Source organism: Oxyura jamaicensis, chromosome 23 (assembly GCF_011077185.1).
Source record: "Oxyura jamaicensis isolate SHBP4307 breed ruddy duck chromosome 23, BPBGC_Ojam_1.0, whole genome shotgun sequence".
Classification (NCBI taxonomy): Eukaryota; Metazoa; Chordata; class Aves; order Anseriformes; family Anatidae; genus Oxyura; species Oxyura jamaicensis.
Window position 1 is genome coordinate 3,749,149 of NC_048915.1, and position 22,633 is coordinate 3,771,781.

At 49.1% G+C, this 22,633-nt stretch overlaps 1 protein-coding gene across 4 annotated transcripts; it reads left to right on the forward strand.

Moving 5' to 3' along the window:
• Positions 1-3,322: 3,322 nt before the first annotated feature.
• On the forward strand, positions 3,323-21,389 carry INPP5B (inositol polyphosphate-5-phosphatase B). Of its 4 annotated transcripts, none has more exons than XM_035345765.1 (22): positions 3,323-4,087; positions 4,203-4,282; positions 4,716-4,813; positions 5,207-5,236; positions 6,015-6,125; positions 11,078-11,168; positions 12,511-12,681; positions 13,156-13,257; positions 13,663-13,777; positions 14,423-14,539; positions 15,409-15,596; positions 16,006-16,117; positions 16,231-16,340; positions 16,536-16,671; positions 17,248-17,358; positions 18,042-18,204; positions 18,358-18,593; positions 19,161-19,274; positions 19,650-19,734; positions 20,127-20,254; positions 20,502-20,613; positions 20,937-21,389. In XM_035345765.1, the coding sequence occupies exons 1-22, from the start codon at positions 4,031-4,033 to the stop codon at positions 21,059-21,061; spliced, it is 2,592 nt and encodes an 863-aa protein (XP_035201656.1). In that variant the 5' UTR covers positions 3,323-4,030; the 3' UTR covers positions 21,062-21,389. The 4 variants fall into 4 exon arrangements, with proteins under 4 accessions (XP_035201656.1, XP_035201655.1, XP_035201657.1 ...); XM_035345764.1 differs by having other exon boundaries at positions 3,324-4,087; positions 11,075-11,168; XM_035345766.1 differs by lacking the exons at positions 3,323-4,087; positions 4,203-4,282; positions 4,716-4,813; positions 5,207-5,236; positions 6,015-6,125 and adding an exon at positions 6,925-7,027 and having other exon boundaries at positions 11,075-11,168.
• Positions 21,390-22,633: the final 1,244 nt, after the last annotated feature.

Below are 22,633 nucleotides of genomic sequence, written 5' to 3' on the forward strand. Positions count from 1 at the left end.
GGCCGCCAACGCCTCTGTGAATAGTACAGAAGGAACACGGGTAAGGAAAGGGAAGGGGGATGTTGGCCAGGATGCTACAGCCCCAGGACCAGGCTCTTTACCCACCTGGTCCCTCGTGCGAGCCGGGAATCCCTTGAGAACATCTCCTGGGGTGGAGAAGGGGAGCCGTTCAGGCAGGGATGATGATGATGGTGGTGCTGCAGGAGGAGGCTTTGCTGCATGGTGATCTCCTGGCACGTTCTCCCTCCAGCTCACCTGCCAGAGCTTCCAGTGCTCTGGGGAGCGGTGTTACCAGGATGAAGCCTACGCCAACGAGACGGCCGCCTGCCACAACGAGACTTTCTGCGAGGTACGGAGGTCACCGAGGCAGGGCGTGGGGGGCTGTGACTGTGCAAGTCTGTTTCCCTTTATCTCTGCTGCAGTCTGTCAAGTCACTTTTACACCTTCGTGGTGGCATCCCTTCACACTTCTAGCGTGTTTTTTTTTCCTTTGGCTCTGCTATTGCAGCTTTATCGTTTCTCCAGCACAAACTACACAGCCAGGTGCAGCAGCGCGTGCGGCGCGGAGCCGTGCAGGACCAACAGCAGCGTGAGCTTGCAGCAGTGTGCCCTGGAGTGCTGCAACACCTCGCTCTGCCTGCAGCTCAATGCCAGCTCCTACGGTAACTGCCTGCGGGGCTCAACCAGGCTGGGGGTCCGGGGTTAATCCTGCTGCACGCGAGGGAGGCGGGTGCACAAAGCCCACTAGGCTGGGCTGGCTGCGTCGCTGCGATTCCTGTGCTCTGGGGTTCCACTCACGAGTGGTTCCCGCATGGGCTGTGTCCTCACCAGGCTCCTCTCGTGTCTGCAGGTGACCTGCCAGCCACCACCACGCCGCCCACGACCACCGTCACCACCACCCCCCGGCCTCCCCCCCGAAATGTAGGTACTTCCAGGGAAGTTCCATGCTCGCTCTTTTTACAAAAGCTGCCTCTGAAAGGGGAAAAAAATCCTTAACGAGCTTTGCAGAGACAGAGCCCGTAAGGGTCCCAAGCCCAGCAGTTGTGTTGGTTCAAGCAGCTTGAGCTGACTGTACAGCACCCATGGGTGCAGCGTGTTGCTGGGGCACCCGAGCGATGGGGAGGGGAAGGTGCTCGTCTCTGCAAAGCCTTGCTAAGAGGAAGGAAAAGGCAGCTTGAAACTTGTTTGCTGTGGTGGTGTTTCAGTGAGGTTTCCTGCGGTGTCAGATGGAGGGCTTATCTCTGCGTGTGAAATGCCTGAGATGGCACAAATACTGAAATACAGCCAGGGGGGCTTGGGAAGGGCCCCCAGGAACAGGCTGCCTGAGGTCCGGCTCTTGTCCTGGGCATCCTGCTCTCTGCACCAACAAGCACAGTGTCTCCTCTGGTCCTGTCTTGTAGGGGAAAGTCTGTGCAGCCTTCTCCTGCCACGGGGATGGATGTTTCAAGGGGAAGAAGGCCACTGCTAGATGCATTGTTGGGTATGACTTCTGTCAGGTACGGCCTTGCAGGACAGCTGGGCTGTGCCCAGGAGCATGCATGCGTCCCCACGATGTGAATGCTGGAGGCCAGGCACGACCACTAATGTCTCTTTTCCTTCCAGATGAAGAAGACAGGCCTGGATTTTGTGGCAGGATGCAGCAAAGCCTGCAAGGCTGCCAAGCCCGTCTGTGCTAAAGGCGTGAAGGGTGCCTGCTACCAGGAGTGCTGCTCTGCCACACCAAAAGCCAGCTGCCTGAAGCTGGATGGCAAAATTCACGTCAACGGTGCTGGGCAGGTGCCTCTGACCCCGCTCCTGCAGCTCCTGGCATGCGGGGCCATCCTTATCTTGAACCGTGGGGTCTCCACTCCCCTCCGGCTGTAAGCGGCAGGCAGGGGCTCCACAGCCTGCCCCCTGCTGCGGAGGGTCACCCCACTCAGTAGGGTCCCGTCCCTCTCTGGCTTCAGCCACGGTCACCGTCCACCGCCCTCAGCTGCATCCCTGTGCCAGGAGCAAGGGGGCCCAGAGCTTGAAGACATTCACCTGCGCTGCTGGGACTGCGGGGGCTGGATGGAGGGACCTTGGGTGTAGGAGCAAGAGGGTGCTAAACTGCCTTAAAAAGCAGAAACCTCTGCTTTGAGTGAAGGCACGAGGTCTGCTCTATTTAATAACCTGCTTCTCCCTGCAGCCTTTCTGGACACCCACTTAGTGTTTAGTTTGTACCTAAAGCCTCCTGTCTGTTTAGGCACAATTCTTAACTGTTTCATCTCCACTTCTTAGGCAGGAAACTGGGACTGAGCTAAAAGTGGCTTGTGGTTTAGATGACCCTGTTTCATATCTATGATTCTCTATGCGTAAAGATAGAGCAGAGACAGGAGCAGGAGCCCGTACCGTGACCTGTTGCTCCCCAGCCCCTTCTTGCACCACAGGCAGCTGGTGGGCAGCTCTGTGGTGGCAAGGTGCTGCCACTCCTGCAAGCACACAGTCTGCTGTCCTCTGTCACTGCTCTCTTTTAAGGGGAAAACAATGCAAAAATAAAAATAAAGAAACGTCTGTCCCCTGGGTCCCTAACTGGGGGTGTTTGGGGGTGATAGGTGGGGACCCCAGCCTCCAGAGCTGGGACCCTCGTGCTTCCACCAGCAGGAAGGCTTCACTTCAGAAGCCCTTAAGCAGAGCTGCACGCAGCGGATGTGGGACTGGACGAGAAGAGGCTGCCTGAAGCGATAGCCAGCCCCTTCCACGTTGCAGGGCTGCCTCCATCCGCCTGCAGTTCTGCTGCCTCCAAACCGCAGCACAAGGGCTGGGGCATGGGTTTTTTTTTCAAGCGTTTCAGGCCACACAGGCAGCGTATCGCTAGAAAGTGAAAACAGGCTGGAGCTCGAAGCTTTTTTCTATTTCAAAACAACATGCACCATGCCATTTCTCCTGAGAATAGAGGCTCGGAGTTTGCAGCAGATATTTCGAGCTGTTTTCCTTTTGTTTCCTCTTTGCAGGCACTCGTCCATTCTGTACCGCTGCAGGAGTGCAGAGGAGGGAGGGGAGAGGCAGGCAGCGGCGCGGTGGCTTTAGCAAACACCGCTGCTTTTTTTTATAGCTGCTAGAATTCGGCTGTCACTTCTGCATCTGGGGGAAGAGCTGATTTAGACCAAGCTCCCCTCTGTTTAGTATGCAAACGACTTTGTCTGGTGACATTTCCTAGCACCTGCTTACACACTCCACAGTAATTAATTTGCATAATTAAAGCTGGAACTCAGAAGTTGGCTCTCACCGGCTGGGGCTTGAAATTTAACGAAAAATAATTTAAGGCACTGCTGAAAAAAGAGACCCTCCCCTTTCACAAGGAAATTAGCCTCTCCAGCCTGCTACCGACCCCAAAGCTTCCTCCTCTCCTTTTCTCCCCTTCCCTTCAGGACACACGGGGCATCCTCAGCTCAGGGAAGTTCCTCGCCCTCTTCTGCTGGCTGTTTTCCATCACTCCTGCTCCCTTCCCCGGCTTTTCACCCTCTAATATCGGTGAACTGCGTGCGGCCAGCTGTAAAAATCGTTTGCGAGCTCATCAAGCGGGGCCGGAAAATGAGGCTCGGCGTGTTTCCTGGGGCTTTGGGACCTGGCTGGCCGTGCTCTGCTTTGGGTGGGACCGCTCTGGACAGCGTCACGGAGCCCCCTGGCACCTGGGGACCCCCCCCCCCAGCCACCCCTCCGGTGACAGCGGCGCCCAAGACGGGAGCGTGCAGCTGGGCTCGGGCCCTTCCCGGAGTGAAGGGTTAACGGAACGCCTGGGGCAGGCCGGGAGCGGGGCGGGCCTCGGCCGCCTCCGGCCCCAAGAGCCCAGCTGGGAGCAGGAGGAGAAGTGAGGGGTCCCTGGGAGCTTCTGTGATACGGAGCGTGGCCACATCCCTGGTCCTGGTCCTGATCTCGGTCCCAGTCCTGGTCCAGCCTCGCTGAGCTGCATAGCGGAGCTTGGCATCACCCCAGGGCTGCTGCTGCTGCTGCTCCCCGCCTGCTTCGGGACCTGATCAGGACCACTGGCTCTCGCCTCGCGGGCGCGGAGCATGGACCAGTCGGTGGCCATCCAGGAGACCCTGGCCGATGGAGCGACGTGTCGAATCATATCCTTTGTGCCGCGGTGATGCTGGCTTTCCTCCCTTTTCCGGGCCCACCCCGGTTTGAGGAGGCCCCGCCAGGATCTCATCGCTGTTTGCTGTTCCTTGACCCCAACCGAAGGCCGTGCAGGGAACCCTGGCTGGTGGGGAGAGCGTGGAGAGCCGGCTGCTGGGCCTGGTGGAGAGCTGCGGAGAGCACGCGTAGGTGCCAGAGCGGGGCGGGCAGGGGGATGCTGCTGGCAAGAGGAGAGGCTGCAGCACAGCTTGATAGGTTTTTTTGTAGGCCTTGGAAACTGCCTGAAATCCCTTCCTATCCCAAAGCGCATCCTACCAGGGTGAGGTCTGACAGAGCACTGCTTGGAAGGAGTTGTGCCTTGGCATTTCTCCTGCTGTGCTGTACGGATCGCTAACGAGGCCCTACAGGTGTGGGTTTGGTGCATGTTGCCAGTAACACAAACACGTTTTTATTTAAATGACAGAGCAAGAGGGATGGTGGGTGTGTGGCGGAGAGGTTGCTTGGGGATTTGATGAGGCCACGCTGGCAGCTGTTCATGGATGGGACAGGGTCTGCCCATACCTGCACAGATCCTGGAGGGGAGGAGGCATTACCTCTGTGTCTGCTCCATGCTTGCAGGATCTACATATACAGTCACCGGCGGATGGCCATAACCGCTGAGGATGTCTGGCTGGAGAAAGTCATCCCCATCAGAGAAGGGTTTGCAGTGGAAGAAGGTACAAATGCACTTTGGGGGTGTAGTGACCACCTCCGAAGAAGGGGGTGGAAGGATTTGGAGTCTATATTTTGTTGCTCTGCTGGCTGAAATTTGAGATTACTCAATCCTTCTCATTTTCTCTTCAATTTATAATCCCTGGTGAAGTTTATGAATCACATGGCATAGCTGGAAGGGCCCCGCCAGATTAATTGCTCTGCAATCCAGAGTGCCCTGTGTCCTACCAAGCATCACCCACAGCCTCTTGCCCCGGCAGGTCTGCTCTGCCCATCCCCACACTTGCAGGGAACACTTGGGGCCTGAGGACCTTGCTGAGCTCCCCAGCCTCGGAGTATTGTTGTAGTCAGCAATCCTGTTGCTTTGCTTGTAACTGAACTTTCTTTTGCTTTTGCAGTGATACCTGACGGCGACCTTCATGTCATCGGTGAGTTTTGTTGCTGTTTTAGTGTCAGTGCTCTAGAAATCCCCAGGCCCTGCACCAGTTGCATGCAGCGGGGTTGAAGGACAAGCTTTTGTGCTCTGGGCTGTAGACAGAGGTTACTCCTCTGTAGGTGTGTGCCGTGGAACAAGGGGATCTTGTCTTACTGGGTGAGCTGTTTGCCCTAACTCTGCTCATGCTGACAGAGCATTGTTACCCCTGTTCAACCAGAGTAACTATTTCTCCAAATGTTTTTAAACAGCTGCTGAAAGATCAATTATCGGCCCTCCCAGGGTTACTTTCAGGCACAGCTATTTGTGTCTGTTATCACAACACGTGAGATGTAACGAGGGTGACCAGCAAAACCACGTGTTAGTGGAGCGTGCAGAGACTGTTACATATCTTCCTGCTAGGACAACATCTACAAAATGTCTTGGAGGCATTTGGGTGGGACGGTACCAGAGCAGTGATGGCAAACGCCCGGCATCAGCAGCAGTTTGGGCTGGCATCAGTGGACATGGTGCTGCTTAGCACCTACTGCAGTGGCCACCAAATGCGTTCTCTGTCACTGAATGCATGGAACAAAAAGTATTACAAACAGTGATTTTTATATTTTTAAATGGCATTCTCATGTAAAACGTGAAAAAGAAATGCGAAGACCCAGGGAGACTTGTTGATGGAGTCTGCATGTGTGTACCAGCTGCTGCAGAGTGCAGAAAACGCTGGGTGTTTCTGAGTGCTTGGCAGCACCAGCCATGAGTTCTTCTCCTCCCATTATTGACAGGCTCCGATGTGACAGTCCAGATCAGCTCAGAAGACGATCAACTCATGGTGCGGTTGCCCTTTGGCTCCCACACGCGCATGTTCCTGCAGGAGATCAGCAGGTGCAGCCCAGGTATGAGCTCTGCCGTGTGCTTGGTGTTAGAGGCACAGGGAGCCTGGCTGGGGGCCTGTGTTTGTAGGCTTGTGAGGAAGAGGAGCATCAGTCTCTGCTGCTGAAACTGGTGCTGAGCTGCGATGCTTTGCAAGGGTAACGATTGTGCAGCATCAGAGAGCTCAGCAGCACTTTGAGCTGTGACCAACCCATGCACTTGTGCACTCAGAAGGCCACATGGAAATTTATTTTGCGTGCCCTGCGTGACCGCAAGCTGCCTCCTCAGACGCTCTGCGTCTGCTCACCCCCTTCTTGCTTTTTCTCACAGCCTGGCACTTTTCCCACCAGCATCTTCCTCTGTGCCCCTTATCAAACGTGCTGAAGGCATGTACTGCTCCAGGAGGACACAAGCATGCAAATCTCTGTGCCCAGGGCTGTCACCTTTGCTCTGTCCGGGAAGGCAGGGTCTGGGGAGTGCTCTGGGTCCCAGGGGCATCTCCTGGGATGGCTCCGGGGCAGCTCCAGGGCAGCTCCAGGGCCCTGGGGCGGCTCCGGAGCGACTCCAGAGCAAAACCAGGATAGGTCTGTGGCATCTCTAGGGCCCTGAGGCAGCTCCGGAGCGACTCTGGAGCACCTCCAGGATGGCTCCGGGGCCCTAGGGAAGCTCAGGGACGGCTCTAGGGCATCTCCGGAGCCCTGGGGCAGGCTCTCGCTTCTCCCAGAGCTGTCAGCGGCCTCCCCTGGCCCTGCCGCCCCGCCACCGGACACCTCTCCGCGGCCCAGGCCCAGTCCCCGTCCCGTCCCCGTTCGGGGGCGGGCGGGCCCCGAGAGCCGCCCCATGCCGGGCGGAGCCGGGCCGGGGCGGAGCGGGGCCGGCAGCGGCCGAGCTGCCGCGATGTCGGCGGGCGGGCGGCCCCGCCGAGGTGAGCCCGGGGGCTGCGGGGAGCTGCGGGGACCCGGCGGGACCCACTGCTGCCGGAGGGGGCCGGGAGTGGGGCTGGAGGCGGCGGAGCCGCCTGGCCCGGCTCGGCCCGGTGCCTCCCGGCGGTAGCAGAGCCGCTGTGCCCGGGCCGGCCGCTGGCGGTGGCTCCGGGGGGGGACCCGGCCGGGTGCTGGGGGGTGCTGGCGGCTTGTGGGGCTCGGGGAGCGCTTTGAGAGGGGAAGGGAAAGGGCTCGGCTCTCGGACACGGGGCTCGACAGCTCCCTGAGGGGCCGGGGGGGCTCCGGGGCTTGGGGCAGTGAATTTAGGGCGTATGGAGGCAGCTGAGGGGGTCTTGCAGAGCCCTTTTGCTTCTGGGGCTTCCTCTGTGGGCAGAGAATCGCAGGCAGCGAAGAGAATCACGTTGGGGGGGCATTGCCAGAAGAGCTTTGCCCAGTATGGGATTGCTCCGTCCAGGCACCACAGCCCTGTGCCAGCCTAGGCAGCGCTTGCAGGGCCTGACAGGTTTTTGAGGCTTGGCTTTGTTCATCGCCAGCCTTCGTGTGCCCTGGCTGCACCTCGCAGCAGTCCCGCAGCGCTGCTGCCTTCGCCCTCGCTCTCTGCGCTGTGGCATTGGCCTCTTCCTCTTGCCGGCTCGATGCGTATCGCACATGCCCCCGGTCGCTGCTGCTGCTGCTGCTTTTTTCCCTTTACAAAGTGAATTTGTGAGAAAGGGCGATTCCTAGAAGTCAGCACAGAGCTGGAACAATTCCTGGAAGTTGGTGTGGGATTCAAAATCAGAATTGAACAGTTTCTGCTTTACCCACTTTCAGCTCGGCTGGGCTCCTCGTGTTCACGTGGGTGCAGTTTGGTGCCACTGATGTTCCTTCTTTTTATTTCGCGGTCAGTTGTGTGTTAAAAAAAAAAAAAAAAAAAAGAGAAAGAGAAAGGATGGATTTTGTAACTCAGACCTCAGGCAACTGCACAAATTGGATTGAGCCAAGGAAGGGATCTGGGAACATCTGTTCAGGCATGGCATTTTAACTCATTGCTTAGAACTGATTGGGGGAGACCTGGGCATAGAATCCTAGAATCATTAAGGGTGGAAAAGCCCTCCAAGATCATCTGGTCCAACCGTCTCTGTACCACCAATATCACCCACTAAACCACGTCCCTAAAAGCATGCTGATGAAACACAAGCTGCTTCCTTTGTTGGTTTGTTTTTGTTGTAACTGGAGCACAGAAACAGTCCTTGAATTTTAAGCTTGTTGGAAAGTAGTTTTCCTATCAAATCGTGCCTTTGAGCTTTGACAAAGTTGCCTTTTCAAGGCTTGATTGTGTTTTTCTTGAGTCAGAGGAGTTTAGGGATTTCTTTTTTTCTCATATTAGGAGAAGAAAGTGCTCTCTGCCATCGCTTGGGGTCTTTTGGAATATAAATTGATAGAGAATGAGGTTTTGTCTGCTGTTTCCCATTGCTAGCTCTTGCTCTGTCATTAAACGAACATGAGCACTGAGCGAGCAACTTTCATAGGCAAATCAAATCACATTTAAATACTGTGTGAATGCGGCCATTTGCTAGTGGTAATGTTGGTCTGTTGTACCTTCTGTGGATTAAGGCTGGTTAATGAATGAGAGAATCTATAATGGAATTTAAATGTCCATAGTTTATGTTCCTAATTTCAGTTAATACCCGTATCTAAAATCCCATCTGTGTGCACGGTCACAATCACAACTGCAGTTTTGCTTCATTTGGAACAGCAAATAGCACAAAGTGACTTCCCTCCAGCCAGGCGCAGCGCCGTCCCGCATGGCCTGCTGCGTACGCTTCGTTACGCAAAGAGTGGGCTGGCTGAGACTGACACAACTGATGGCAAGGGTAATTGAATTCCCCCTTTCCAGCACTAAGCCTGGATCCTGAAGAGAGGGGACATCGAACTGCTGTAGAACAGTATTATAACGCTGCTGCACACCTTTAATAAGAAAGGCTTTGTTTTGTAAGTCCCTTCTAGCTGCAAATCCTGATTCTGCTGCTTTCTTATCTCTGCACATTGCCCTTTATTTCTGTGCCCAGTTCAATTATTACATAAGGTAATAAAAAAACCTTGCTAAAGTATTCCACGTTAGATTGCTAACCTCTAGACTTCCTCTGGCTTGAGCAACCTGTGTCTAGATGTGAATTTACCTGCAGGAAACAGCCCGTTCCCAGGGCTAATTTCTTTCTAAAGAGAGTCCTACATGAAAAATTATTTCTGCTCATGACGTTAAAATGCCAAGGTACGATGTATGGCTGTGACCTTTGGCTTGCCATCTCTCCCTGTGCCAGGAGCACTGAGCAGGCACACAGACCTTGCCATCAGCGGCACAACCAGCTCCTGCCTGCTGCCCAGTGCTGTTGGCGTCTGCGGGTAATAAAGATGAACCTCTGCTCCCTTCCTGCTACCAAAGCAACAGTTGTCTGGTTGCTTTGCTCTTTACAGTGAAAGTTCAAGTAGGTTCTTGTCGCTGTCAAGATCCACTGCGTGGTCTTTATCAGGAAAACATGCAGAGGCTCGAGCAGCTCCGATTAAGCACTTAATGCCTATGGAGAAAGTTCGTGGCTCTGTCCCAGCTCACCAAGACTGCGCTTCGTGGTGCAGCACTGAACTGCAGATAGAGAGAAACATTCAGTTTTCTTTGAGGTGCAGGCATATCTCCTTCATTTAAATGTTAACTTAAATTTAAGTTATTTTTAATTAATTTAAGCTTTTGTTTAAGAGCATTAAAATATGTGTCTGGGAAATGCTTGTGGTTGGATGAGCTCTGAGGGAGTACTGAAACTTGGTGTTGCTGCATCTGAAGCCAAACGTGTTCCTGCTAGCAGAGATGTACACTGCTAATTTCAGAGTTTGTTTTAGCAAAGGCTGCTCCTGCTCATTGCCACAGGACTTTGCCTGTGTGATCTGTAATGAGGCTTGAATCATGCGCTCTTCTGGAAACAGCCTCCAATTAATCCTCTTACACAGTCTTTATTCTGGGAGGGCTCTTTGGGCAGAAGAGGTTTTCCAAGCTGAGGATATGGCCACTTCTTGTCAGCTTGTTTATATTCTGAGTGCTTGTGTAAAGTACTTTTAAGTTCTGTTTCTGGTTTGTGCTCGTCCTAGAGAGTGTACTATGACAGTGATAAAACTTTAATTTTTCTGGGTAGTGTTCACAGAAGGAGAAGCTCAGCTGAATGAATAGAAACCTTACAAGCTTAAGAGCATTTTGTATATCATCGTTAGTCTAGTGGGTGAAGTATTGTTGCCTTGATATTGTTGTTTTTGCACCTTAAGCATGGAAAACCCCATGCAAAATTCTCTGTTTTAACCGTTATTTTGCCACTTATCAGCAGAATGTCATAGGTGAAACAAATGCTGAGGCTGGTCAAATTTTGCTAAAGTGGTATAACGCGTTGAGCGTTGCACCTGTATTTAGCTGCATTTGCATACTAGCTGCCCTGTTACTTCTTTAGGAACGTGCAATTTACATGGTAGCACTTATTTCTGCTGAGTTGTGGCAGGTTTGTACGGTGACTGCTGCACTGCTTTGCAGGGAAGGGCTCCTGTGCTTTGCTATGTTTCTGCAGAGAGACCCAAACCCTTTAAATGTTAATGTGTTTAGTCTGTTTTCTTCCTTTCCTTGTACTTCCCATCTTGCTTCGGAAAGGAAAAGCTAATTATTAGCTTAGTTTTTTCTGGATTTCCAGTATAAAGCCCTGGATTTTATGGTGCCAGACCTGGTTTGGCTTATCTCTGAAAGGGAGCCAGCAGCTCTGCTGCTCTCTGTGGCCATATGGCACGCTGGTGTAAGTCCTTCCTCTGCAGGGGAAGCTGCGTCACCACCAAACAGTTCTGTCAAAATAAGATGAGTCGATCCGAAAACAGAAAGAGAGTCTGTGGGACACTTTGTTTCTCCATACAAGTCTAAACTGTATTCTGCCCATTGGTTTTCCCTTCTGTTTGCCTAAGTGTGTTGATAAGTTAAAGAACACTTTGTGTTTCATGTGAAACTTGATTTATTTTTTTTTTTCCAGAAGTAGTTGGCTCTGAAGGCATCAAGCAGAATGGAAAAAAACTCGCAGTTAATCAGAACTGGAGCCATGACAGCACTGATAAAGGTGCTCCCAGGTATGGTTTCTCTCTCACTTCTCGTGTATTTTCGTTGAAGTAGTTGAAGCAATACTTGTGTGCATCAGCTCTCTGGGGAGGGTCTAGTGAGGTGTAAACGTGGTGGCAATGATTCTTTGCCTGTCTAGCTATGCCTCCCCTCTGCAGAGGCTCTTTGTTGACAGTAAATATATATATAGCACCAAACTTCTGTATGACTGTGTACAGACGGAATGAGCTACAGTGGGCAAGCTGTTGATATTTTGATGTCGAGGGGAAGACAAATTGCAGAGAGCGTTCTGTCTGGGTTTCCTGGTTTTCAGCTGGAAACCGCATGGGGAAGTTGGTCTTTCTGGTCCCAGCGTGACAGGTCTGTCCAGACACTTGAGGAATCTGCCTGCTGCATTATCTGCTTCCATGTGCTGGCAACTGTCAGCTGCGGTCATCAGAGGTAGCAGGATCTGGAGCAGTAGCTGGCAACGTTTTGGGGAAGAGAATCACAGATTCTAGTTAGCAAGAAAAAAAGCTCAGCGTAAGCATGCTGTCAAAACTTGAGTGGGAATTTCAGCACTGCCTCTCAGAGCCAGTCCTGCTAGTCCCCCTATTTGGGCATATTTTGCTGTTTGGTGGGACAGGACCTGCTAGCGTTGTTTGTTTTGAATTCAGAGAGCTTTGGCTTAGGGCCACCATGTCTCATAGATACACTCTTAAAATGTTAGAGTTTCATTTTCCAGTTCCCAGGACTTTGTGGTCCCTGCTGCATATCCTTCAAAGTCTGTCTCTGTGCCGTCCTTGGCACTCATGTGTAGGTTGTTGACCTTAAATTTATATCATGCTCTTGCTTGTGGGAACTCCCAAGCTGTGGCATTACTACTGTTGCAAAAGGAGTCTGCAGTAAATCACAGAGCAACGAGATACTAAATAAAACCACCTCTGTCCCCGTCTACTCTTTGCCACCTCCTTTCTAGATAGAGCTGGGACCTTTCCACCACAAAAACAGTTTTTCGTTCTTCTGCTGAGGTCAGAAGGGCTGAGCAGAGGGAGATGAGATCTGCATCTCCCTGTTCCAGTAAGCAGGAAATGTGTACGGCTTTGTGTACAGGTGAGCAAGGTCTGCCCTGACTCAACAGGCTGCACCAGCTTAGGGAGAACGGTTTGTTATTTCAGTTAGTTAAACTGGTTTTATCTAGAGAAGGTCTGAGCTGTTCTAAGAAATGCTCATTTCAGTCTTGTTTGCTTATTCTGCACGCTGATCAGCAAAACGGACAGGTAAATGAGAATCACGTCCTCAGCAGCAGAAATAAGCTCTTCAGGGTGTGTGTTTATCCTGGGCTTCATCTAGCAACTTTGTTTTTCCTTCCAGGCAAAGCAAAGTCAAATCCGATGTGAAAACTGAAATGGTGCGATCCTCCAACGTAATGGTTTCAAACATGGCTTCAATCTTATCAGAACCAAAGTTTGGACTCAGAGATACTATTGTTAAATCTCAGCTTGTACAAAGGGAGGATTCCTACACGTACATCCAGAACTTCAGGTAATGATCATTCCCGAGAAGAGCTTGTTTTGGGGTTGGGAATAAGTTTCCTATGCCTGGAAATGCATCAATTCTGTGCACCCCTGGCCTTCTCTCTCACTCCTGTTTACTGTTAGCCTTGCAGTTGTTTTACTAAGCTCATGAGAGCTTGGGAGAAATATATAATCAGGACAAAAACTTTACTGTGGTTAAAATCCATTTATGCATGTTGTTCAATGAATTTATCGTTTTGAACTGCTACTGCACAGCTCTGTTCTTGTGTCTTTTTATACTCTACGCAAAAATGTGCATCCTTCTGTAAAACAGGCTATAAAGACACTACTGTAATGAAATCGTTGTAGGAATTTAGACTTTGTCACATTGTCCTAATCCCTCCTGAAAACAAGTTACTCCTACATAATTATTATTAAGTACATGGACTAATACTAGTGGTATTTGCAGCTCTGGGATTTAACAAAAGTGAATTCTTTGCAGATTTTTTATCGGGACTTATAATGTGAATGGTCAGTCACCCAGGGAAAGCCTCCAGCCCTGGCTGAGATGTGACGCAGAGCCTCCAGACATTTACTGCGTGGGGTGAGTGTCTCTTTCTGGCTCTTCCTTCCAAACCTTGACTCTGACTGCTTGCTTGTGATCTGTAGCATGAGGTGTTCAGCCAAGACATCACAGCTGAGGAATGTTTGCGTTGCTTTACTCTGCTGCACAGCTCTAGAGTGTGTGTTTGTGTAGCCTGAAAGGGCTGTTATTCTGGTAGTGTTTGGGCTCTCTGGCACTGCAGTTTTACAAAATCTTTAATGCTGTTCCATTTAATTCTAACAATTAGCTTTACATTTAACTTGCCTCTGAAATCAGCGTAACTGAATTTGAGTTTTCAGTTACAAATTTAGTGTGAGTATAAATTGTTTTAGTTCTTTCCTGGAGGGAAGGGCTGGAGTTATAAAAAAAAGTGCATGCATACATGGGTTTCTTCTTCTAATGCAGTTTCCAGGAGCTTGATCTGAGTAAAGAAGCCTTCTTTTTCAATGACACACCAAAGGAAGAAGAATGGTTTAAAGCTGTAACTGATAGTCTTCACCCAGATGCCAAATATGCAAAGGTAAATTGGGCTTTTGGGGAGGTTTGAATGTGGAATCGTTTTCCACTTGGGCCTCTTTTCACTTTGCTTTTTCCTGTTTTCAATTGCTGTGTCTTCCAGAGGTTCATTGTCTGCAGCTTTTGCTCAGTCAGAAGTGCTCTGAAGGTGAAGTAGGTAGTGTTACTGTGCAGGGTGCCAAGGCAGAGGGCAGGACAGGAGGGAGCAGCTAGGCGCCATGCATAAATGAAGCTCCTGCTGTCTTGGGGGAAGTGAGTAGGAAGCGTCTTAGCATCTGCCATGTCTGTCTCCATAATGCATGGTGGAACGAGGCGTGAAGGTATCTTGGTAGGAACACTGCCTGCGTTTTGGCTCCTGCTCCGTGGGTCTGCTTTGTCTCTTGTCGCTTGTTTAAGGGAAGCTCCTTCTATGGGCTGCCTGCGTTTTGGCCTTTGCTTTGGGCTTCGGCTTCCTTTACTGTGGTGTTGGTCCCTGGCTCCCTCTTGTGCTGTGCTGATGGAGTGCCTGTGTACTGTGCGGCGAGATGGGCTGTCGGATGAGCCTGGAACTCTCCTTCTTCATCTGTGTTTTGCTGACCCTTGTTCTGGGCTGGGGGACAATGTGCCTTCTCCCATTCTAGGATTTAATGCAACAGGATCTATTTTTCAGGTGAAACTTGTGCGGCTTGTGGGAATAATGCTTCTGTTGTATGTGAAAGCTGACCTTGCTTTGAACATCTCCGAGGTGGAAATTGAGACTGTGGGAACTGGCATCATGGGGAGGATGGTAAGAATGACAACTGTGCGTGAGAAGGGGTGAGACTTAGGAGAGCCCTGGGGAGCTCCACTCCTTAGATGTAGTGGTTATTCCTCTAGCTAAAGGAGGCAGCTGCCTTAGAAACGTAGAGTCCCGTCTCTGTGATAGCTCAGGCTGTTGCTAGAGGGAACCACCGTGTGTTCTCAAAAGCTCATAGACCTTGTGGGAGAAGCTTCCTTGGAGGCTTTTTCCTGATTACATGAGCTGGGCTGAGTGGGGCCCTGCTCCCATGTAGCTTGATGCTGGCTGTGATTTTGCTCAAAGCAATTAATGCAAGGAAACATGAGTAGAAGAAACATGTCTACCCAGATTATAGTTTTGTTGAATTATTGGCCTCTTGCCATTCTGCATCACTGGAATAAAGTCTGTGCCCTTTGGATGTAGTTTCATGAACACTGCAGCTATAACTTGGCAGAGGTGTTTTTGGCCAGCTAAGCTGTGTACTTCCTCCTCCACTTTTTTTTTTTTTTTTTTTTTTATTGTCTGTGTTGAAAGGTCTTGTTTGTTGCTAAACAGGTTTCAGGACTTGCTGAAGCAACTGACCAGCTCCCTTGTTGATTTGAATTTAATTTCGTATTAACTAAATCCTGCATTACAAACTGTGTTCTAAAAATTTGCTTGCCATGTTCTGTTGCTGTGTGAAATCCTCACATGAGTTCCTGGCTTAAATTCATGAAGCAATTATCACCAATTGGGTTTTCAGCCTTTTCCTCCTTCTGGAATTAAATGGCCTGCCTCAGTGTCTTCTGGCTTGTCCACTGCTGTTAACTCATTTCTGGATTCATCTGTTGTGAACAGAACAAAAGCTTCTGACCAGTGTCTTTGTCTTTATCTTTCAGGGTAACAAAGGTGGTGTTGCCATAAGGTTTAAATTCCATAACACTAGTGTGTGCATTGTGAATTCTCACCTTGCAGCTCACACAGAGGAATATGAGCGGAGGAACCAGGACTTCAAAGACATCTGCTCTCGGATGCAATTCTGCCAATCGGATCCAAATTTGCCACCTCTCACTATTAGCAAACATGAGTATGCTTCCCTTTTGACTATCTGATTCACTGCAGGTGGCAAGACAGAGTGTTAGGAACATGGTGGGGTGTAAGGTTCTCTCACAGGGATGCGAGACGAGTGGCTAGCAATCTGATTATTAGTCTGGAAGGGCCAGAAAGGCTTTACTATAATCCTGGTTTTGACAGTGGTCACCTATAGGGTTCTGGCAATCGCTTGCTTTTTTGCAGTTTTCCAGGCCTTGTTTTATTTTCATGCATCAAGTGGGAATGGGGCAATAATATGCATCAATGTTCTCAGTGGGTTGTAGGATTTAGTCACTGAGGAATAGTAAAAGCACCAGTTAGTAAGAGATTTTGACAAACATGCAGAATGGGAATTAAAAGTAGCCAAGGTAGAAAGAGTAGCTTTTGTCTACGTTCTCTTTCAGTGTGATCTTATGGTTGGGTGACCTCAACTATCGGCTGGAGGAACTGGATGTGGCAAAAGTGAAGCAGCTTGTAGATGAGAAAGCATTTTCAGAGCTTTGCCAGTATGACCAGGTACTGATGCCTCCCTCGCCTACCTGCAGGTGCCCCTTAGCCTTCTCGGTGCTTCCATTTAGCTCATATGGGAATTGTGCTGGAGCTTATTTAATTCTCTTTTTCTTTTGTAGCTAAAGAGGCAAATGAATGCAAAAGTGGTCTTTGAAGGCTTTACAGAGGGAGAGATTTCTTTCCAACCAACATACAAATATGATGCTGGCTGCGATGACTGGGACACAAGGTACAGTGATTGCTTTGTATGTGATGACATCGATGGCTAATGTTGTCACTGAAGGTGGTAAAAATAAAGTGAAAAAAAATGCAGAAATTGGCCTTGTCAGGAAAATCCTGAATCCCTGGGAGAGCAGAATTCTTCCTCACGGTGTTACTCCACCTGAACTGTGCCTGGAAACTGTAATTTTTACCTCTGTCCTAGTGAGAAGTGTCGTGTTCCAGCATGGTGCGATCGGATACTCTGGAAAGGGCAGAACATTGCTCAGCTGAGCTATCGCAGTCATATGGCTTTGAAGATCAGTGATCATAAGCCAGTTAGCTCTGTGTTTGATATTGGGGTAAGTACGTCTGTACCTAAGGAAATAACTCTGCTGACCTCGTCCTGTGTGTGGGGAGAGGGGGAGGAGGGGGAGAGGCTTTCATGTATTATCCCCACTTTTATGGCATCTACACAGAACAATGGCTTGTAAGGTGGGCTAGGTAATATATTGAGGTGGAATCACTGTTCTTAGTAAACTAGGGTTGTATTAAGTGATACTTCACTTTGGCAGAATAATTTATGAGTATTCTTTTGCTTTTTTTTCTCATTTTCACAGCAGCTTGCAGTGCAGCCATGCCACATCATTGACAGCCCAGGAATATGTTGCCACACATTGTAACCCTAATCCTAAAAAAAAACGCCCCCAAAACTGGGTGACTCTTGCTAGTTATATGCTACTTGTAGCAAGGTCCTTTATTGTTGGGTCCTGAGGAGGAATAAGAGTATTAGTGCTCCAAGTGGCTCTGTTCATCAAATGTGTTGCATGTGCTAGTGTACTATTAAAATTGAACCACTTCATATGTTTCAGGCTGTGTTACAGCTCTCCTGTAGAGGCACAGTAAATACCAATTGGTGCTGTGTGTGTCCTTTTCAGGTGAAGGTTGTGAATGAGGAGCTCTATCGAAAAGTCTTTGAGGAAATAGTGCGCTCCCTGGATAAGATGGAGAATGCCAACATTCCCTCAGTGACTCTCTCCCAGAGAGAGGTAGGGTATATTCATCTGCCCTGACTTGCTGGACACATTGAGCCTCTCTATTCCTACACCAGAAGCGTATTCTAGTGGTAGAAGTATGTTAAATGGATACTAGAGCGTGGGGTCTGGTTCCAAAGAATCAGTATATTGAGTTTCATCTGTTTTCTGTTTACAAATCCTTGAAATATTTATTTGTTTCTGCTTTAGGTGCAGGCAAATTTCATTCATGGTACTAGCTGAAATGCACAGCTCTGATATTCTCTGAGGTGGAGAGTGAGAGAGTAAAAGGGCAGCTTGTGCCCCTTGCTGTTGCTTGTTCTTAGAAACATAAAATGCAAAATACTGAGGGATTTGGAGAAGGTCACAAAACCAGCATTTGCTTTGTGTGTGGGGAACTAAAACAGACAAGCAACTGAGACATTTGAGGCTACAGCTATCTTGTTCTCAGGTTTCATTGAGGTTATTTGAGGGGAGCATTGGCTTTAAAGTGCACACTAATGCAAATGACTTGAGCATACATTGTAAGCAAGTGTAATCCTATTTAATCCTGGGAGAGGTGGGATGTGGGAGCAAGAGGGTTAATCTGGATATCTTGCTGCTTAATGATTAAACTGTGGGACAGGAATATGAGGAATTGCTGGTGGTGCTTGGCAAGGGGGGATTGGCTGATGATGTTGATTGACGTTTGTTTCTAGTTCCATTTTGAGGATGTTAAATACATGCAGCTACAGATAGAGAAGTTTACAATCCGCAATGGACAAGTGCCTTGCCAGTTTGAATTTATCAGCAAGCCAGATGAGGAAACCTATTGCAAGGAGTGGCTGATAGCTAATCCTAGTAAGGGCTTTCTGCTACCAGGTGAGCTCCTCATTGTTCATTTCAAGTTAATGAGCTAATGTTGTCACCTTTTGGCTTAGTTTTCTCTGCTATTTTGACAATGTTACGCTTTTTTACAGGCTTATGGGTTTAATACCATGTTTTAATCAGTATTGTTTTCTTACATTTTGGCAGATTCTGAGATCACGATTGAGTTGGAGCTGTTTGTTAATAAATCAACAGCTACACGCTTAAACTCTGGAGAAGAAAAACTTGAAGATATCTTGGTCTTGCATCTTGACAGGGGGAAGGATTATTTTCTGTCTGTAACAGGAAACTACTTGCCCAGTTGCTTCGGGTCTCCCATTCATACACTGTGTTACATGCGAGAACCGATTCAGGACATGTCAGCAGAATCCATTCAGAACCTTGTGAGTTAAATATAAGCTTCCCTTCTGATCCCACAGGAACCATTAAAACTAGGTGGTTAAGTCCTGTCTGTTACTACAGAGCCTTCTTTCACTTCCCTGGTCCATAGTCTGAGAATACTGATAGAGCTTGTGCTCCCTAGTGTGCCATCTTCACACCTTGCAGTAATGCTTCACATGGATGAAGCAACCCATTTCACGTAGATCACTGACAGCAAGGCACTGTTTGCTCTGCCTGCATGTTTAAAAAGGTGTGCTACTTCTAAACGTAGATCTTTTCTCTGGAGCCTTTGGCTTTTCCCACACTAAATGGAGATGTGTGCATATGTGAGGCATGATGTAATGTTTCTATAGAGCTGAGTGTACATGAGGCGTGTTTGAGAACAGCTTGCTCTTTCTGCCTGCACTTTTGATACAAATGTGCCTGTTGGACCTGTCTTGTATGAAGACTAGTCAGTGAAGCTGCACAGTTTTGTAACAAGTATTTATTCTTAGGTGTAGGCTCTGTGAAGCAATCTGCAGAGCTGAACAAGAAGTTGACCAGCTCCTTTTTTTCCTCCCCTCTCTCAGACCCTGATGCCGCTGGAAACAAGTGATGCTGCTACTCAAGCTGAAAGGCCTCTGGAAATTCCCAAAGAGCTGTGGATGATGGTGGATCATCTATACCGCAACGCTTCCCAGCAGGTTGGCAGTGCTTGTGCTGGAATTGCAAAATAATTTGTTTGAATTACGTTTAGCTTTGGACAAGATACTGGTTGGTAATGGCAGCCGTTGCTAACTGTGATATTTGGCCAATGGTAAAGGGTAAGAAAAGGACATTTTTGAGATAAGTGATCTTAGTACCCTGAGTTGCAGTGTTCTGTGCGTGGCATGCACCAGCAGCTGTCCTTTTGCATTGCTTTTTATTGCAGTCCCACAACCTTACTAGAACTATTCATGGTGAGATTGGTGCTGATAACTACCAATCTAGGGAGACTTTTCCAGCCAGTTTATAATGACAGTGCTTTATTTACCCAAATATTTATTTTCCTTGAGATTGACTGATGGTGGTCTTTTCAGGAGGACCTGTTTCAGCAACCAGGCCTCAGGTCTGAATTTGAGCAAATACGAGACTGTTTGGACAAAGGAATGCATGATACCCTCCGTATCCTTTTAGACTGATGTCTGGTAGGGCTCACTTTGCCCAAACAAAAGATTTAAGCCAAAAAAGGTTTTATCAGTCTTCTGTGCTCTCTCTCAATCTCATCTGTCTGACAATTGCTGTCTCTCATCTCATGGTAACTGAGATATGCAGCTCTTCACTGCTACTTGTAATCAGTACTAATGCCTCTGCAGAGTCTTTGCTATGCTGATGAATGATCATTGATGAACTGTGTAAGTGTCTGACTGCCCATGGAAACAGAGTTTGCTATGTGGACTCAAAGCTGTGGACAACAGGAGTTCCTGGAGACCTAAGCAATGATTAATGTTTCAGCAGAAATACTACCAAAATAGACCATACTGTGCTCACCTCTTCCTTAACCATCTTTGGATCAGTTGGCAGCAACCACTCGGTAGCAGAGGCCCTGCTGCTCTTCCTGGAAAGCCTGCCAGAGCCGGTCATCTGCTACAGATTCTACAACAGCTGTTTGGAGTGTGCCAACAACTACCTGCTGAGCAGCCAGGTAATGCCAGCATCGCTGGGAGGCTGTTCCTGTTGTTCTGGAAGGAGGGGGAAGCAGACTGGTTTATTCTAGACAAATAACAGGCTTTTGCTCTAAGAAACTTAATCATCTCATAATAGAATGGATCTAGGACTGATGTGTCTTGGGTTATTACGAGCTGTTCCTGTTGTGTTTGCAGACAGGTAGTAGATAAAGCTGCTAAGCCATTGCCATTTCTTCAGTATAAATGTTTGTTTTCTCCACCCAGATTATCTCTAAGCTGCCAGAATGCCATAAAAATGTATTTGAATATCTAATGGCGTTTCTACGAGAACTACTGAAAAATTCAGGGAAAAACCATTTGGATGTGAATATTCTTGGTAAGGAGAGCGAAATAACTATTCTGTTCAGAGGGGGGTTTCAGTTTGTATAACAGAACTTGTTTCTCCAAAGTGCTTGCAGTCATGGCTTCTGCTGTTTTGAAGCATTTAATTATCAAACAGTCCACAGAAACACACTGTCCTTGCAGTAGCCTGACAAAAATTTGTAAAGGAACACAGAAGAGATGCACGTGTGGTCAGCTTTATCTCACCCCATTCTGAAACAAGGCTCTCTCTCATTTTGACTGAGTGGGGTTGGTGGAATTACTTTTGATAGCCCACTGTTGACTGGTGCTCTCTTTCTTTCTCTCTTAAAAATGCAGCTAGTATATTTGGTGGCTTGTTACTTAGACCTCCTCCTGGACATCCTACGCCTGATATAGCGGAAAAGAGGAAAGCTCAGCAATTTATCCACCAGTTCCTCTTGAGAGAGGACACTTTACCGTGAATTCCAGATGCAGCTAATCTGATTTTTAGATATCAAACTACTGTAAAAATATTTTTGTACAGTATACCAGCTCTTTTTTTTTTTTTTTTCTTTTTTAATATCACAGTATTTTATACAATCTATTGCTATTAAATGCAGCTCAGGCAGTTAGAATCAGGTGTCACTGTTAATAAGCTGTAAAATATATTGAATTTCTAAATAAGCTGTATGAAGACAAGCAAAACTATAAAAGCTGATATTTTCACTGTATTGTATTTAACTTGTATTAAAACTCAGAATTTTTAAGTCCTTGTTATTTAAATAAAAGCATCTCAGTGCATTTTTTCCAGCTCGTCTGCCCCAGTTCAGTGTTGGCTGGTTTAGATCCTTGATTTGAGGGTGATTTAAGTCACAGCTGTAAAAGGCAGGGAGCAGATCCAGTCCATAGTACTTCCAATAGTACACTGGCTGTGGTAGCAAAGCAGATGTGTTATATGAATATATCTGTGCTTTCCCCAGTACCCTAACCCTGTGGGAACATGCAGCAACATGGGGCAGTGATCCAGTCAAGGTGAAAGAACCCAGTTTCTTGCAAACCTGTCATTTCAGAAACAGTTGCTGGCTGATGCCCACAGTGCTAAGACGGCAGCTGCAGGTGGGGACAAGATGAGCTGAGCATCAGTTATGGCCTCAGCTGGAGCTTTTTGTGCTCAGTTCAAAGATATTCCCCCCCATGGCAGAGGGACTGGAGCCAGCAGTGTGCCCAGGTGGCCAAGAAGGCCAATGGCATCCTGGTTTGTATCAGGAATAGTGCAGCCAGCAGGACCAGGGAGGTGATTGTCCCCCTGTACTTAGCTCTGGTGAGGCTGCACCTTGAGTCCTGTGTTCAACTTTGGGTCCCACACTACAGGGACATGGAGGCCCTGAGGTGGGTCCAGAGCAGGGCTACGAAGCTGCTGAGGGGCCTGGAGCACAAGTCCTGGGAGGAGCGGCTGAGGGAACTGGGGGTGTTTGGTCTGGAGAAGAGGAGGCTCAGGGAGACCTCATTGCTCTCTGCAACTGCCTGAAAGGAAGGGGTGGGGAGCTGGGGGTCGGCCTCTGCTCACAGGTAACCAGTGACGGGACCAGAGGGAAGGGCCTCAAGGTGTGCCAGGAGAGGTTCAGGCTGGAAATGAGGAGACATTTCTGCTCAGCAAGAGCGGTCAGGCGCTGGGACGGGTTGCCCAGGGAGGTGGTGGAGTCACCTGGGGGTGTTCAAGGAGAGGTTGGCCGTGGTGCCTGGGGACAGGGTTAGTGGGTGGTGGTGGTAGGGGGGGCGGTTGGACCAGATGATGTTGGAGGGCTTTTCCCCCTTCATGATTCTGGGATTTGATGAGCTGGGTGGGCTTTAATGTCCCTTGGAACCCAAAGCACACAGGAGTTGGACTCGGTGATCTTTGTGGGTCCAACTCGGGACATTCCGTGACTCTGTGTGCCCCTTTTAGGCACCGGCCCCCTCCTCACAGCAGCGCCGCTGCCGGGCTCGGGACTCGAACCCGGATCCTCACTCTCGCAGGCCGAGCGCCGGGGCGCGGCCCCACCCTCCCCCTTACC

What these genes read in the sequence shown, in the direction of transcription:
- INPP5B (XM_035345764.1), top strand. Translation starts at nt 4,031, where the DNA reads ATGGACCAGTCGGTGGCCATCCAGGAGACCCTGGCCGATGGAGCGACG. An exon ending in ACTGATAAAGGTGCTCCCAG is followed by an intron (nt 11,169 to 12,510) that starts GTATGGTTTCTC and finishes TTTTCCTTCCAG; the next exon opens with GCAAAGCAAAGTCAAATCCG. An exon ending in CAGATGCCAAATATGCAAAG is followed by an intron (nt 13,778 to 14,422) that starts GTAAATTGGGCT and finishes TCTATTTTTCAG; the next exon opens with GTGAAACTTGTGCGGCTTGT.